The 1,884-nt window shown below is 33.0% G+C and overlaps 1 protein-coding gene across 1 annotated transcript in view; it reads left to right on the top strand.

Moving 5' to 3' along the window:
* The window catches only part of LOC118743752, a 66,080-nt gene that overhangs the window by 47,648 nt on the left and 16,548 nt on the right, over positions 1-1,884 (top strand). The window contains exon 6 of the mRNA XM_036476514.1: positions 13-97. Within this exon, the coding sequence (XP_036332407.1) occupies positions 13-97 (85 nt within the window). The remainder of the gene's footprint in view (positions 1-12; positions 98-1,884) is intronic.

The following is a 1,884-nucleotide window of genomic DNA, read 5'->3' as shown; positions in this document are numbered from 1 at the left end:
CAAAATACGGAGGCGTCAGAGTTTATATTTTGGTATCATGACAACCGCATGATCAACTACGACAGCGATCGGGGCATAAATGTTTCAACGGATCCAGGTGAGTGAGAAATTTAAAAATCATACAATTTAGATAAGTATTTAAATCAGGCTGGGTCGATTTTGTGTGAGTTAAATAATGTCCATTTGATTTTTGGATATAGCTCTGTTCCGGTTGACAGGGAACGTCCCATATATTATTTTTTATTTTGTTAAGCCTGTATTGCCAAGTCAGATTAAAAAAAATTAAATCCAGCGCACAAGCGTATTGAAAATTACGAACATGGAAACCAAAAACAAAAAGTCTGTAAAAATGTCCAGTGGAATATTTAAATCGTCGTTATTTTCAGCGCATGTCAAATGAAGGCTAAATCCAATGGTAGTATTTCTAAAAGTACGAAAATTATGTGTTTTGCTATGAATTGAAATTAATCCCCAAAAGGGTAACTTTTTAAATTTTCAGAAAATCAAACGCTTTTTGGTGGAATTTCTGATTTGCGTTAACCAGAACAGTCCAATTTTTTTATTAATTTTTTTTAGTAACCGATTAGTCAACGAGTTTAAAATTTATATGCCAAAAGATATGGAAATCTCGCAAACTATATCCTCATGAAAAAAATAAAATAAAATTGTTTGGAATAAACAACCTATTGGCAGTCGAGCCTATGTTTTGGATTCTACCAAGTGATAAATCTGGAAAATTTTTCATTCACAATACATAAAAAAATATCTTTCGAATATCACCTGATCTAGAAAAAACATTAAGAGGGCCGTATTCTATGACACAAATTTAAGTTTACTTGTTTTGGCGTTTTTTTCTTTTACTTGAGCGTCCCAATAGTGTACAGTAGTGTAGCAACGTTCTGACTTTAAACCTTTATGAAAAATTTAGCAACACTATTTCTCTTACTTCGAAACTTGGAATTCTTAAGTGAACTAAGAACACCGAACAATTTCGATTTTATTTGAGTTAGATAGATAATAAAAGAAAAATGCCGTTATGCGCGTGACCTTTTTATATATATATTTATTTATTTATTTAGTCTATGGTTTTATAATAACATTACAGACTAGAAGAGTACAACATTAATTTAGAACTATCAGAAATAATTCATAAAGCTAAAAATAGGAATTCAAAAGATTTAAAAAAGCTGTCTTTGGGATTGAAAAGTCTACCTCGTCTACATTATTCGTGGCATTAAATTCACGAATGGCGCGATAAATCGGGGCATCACTGGCGTATTGCGTTCTAACATTACAACCATAAAACGGAAGGAAATTTCTAAGAGATCGCCTGGGGACATTAAATCTTATCCTCTCTAACAAAAACGGACAATCAACAATGCCATTAATAATATTATATGTATACGAAAGACATAAGACAGACCTGCGACTTTCTAAGGACTTGAGATTAAAAAGCATAAGACGTGAAGAATATGACGGCACGGGGTCTGAAAAATTCAAACAGCGAAGGGCAAACTTGAGAAAAATTTTTTGAACACGTTCAACCCTGTTTATAGCATTCTGATTATACGGCCTCCAAATAAAAACCGCATATTCGAGATGTGACCCAACAAATGACGAATACAGTAACTTGAATGTATAAGGATCCGAGAATTTTGAGGCATTGCGTCTTACAAAGCCTAGAACAGAATACGCCTTTGCAGTTACATAGCTAATGTGTTTATTGAAAGAAAATCGATCATCTAACACTACGCCAAGATCTTTTATCTCATCTGCACGATTTAGATCATTAGCCGATATATGATAGCTGGTAAGCAGAGAATTGGAAATTTTAGAATACGTTAGTTGAAAACATTTACTAATGTTCAAGGAAAGGCGTGACTT

The sequence above is a fragment of the Rhagoletis pomonella genome, unplaced genomic scaffold, assembly GCF_013731165.1.
Source record: "Rhagoletis pomonella isolate Grant_MI unplaced genomic scaffold, Rhpom_1.0 Rhpom_scaffold_00007, whole genome shotgun sequence".
Lineage (NCBI taxonomy): Eukaryota > Metazoa > Arthropoda > Insecta > Diptera > Tephritidae > Rhagoletis > Rhagoletis pomonella.
The sequence above is the reverse complement of the archived record's forward strand: the minus strand, read 5'-3'. Positions and strand labels throughout refer to the sequence as shown.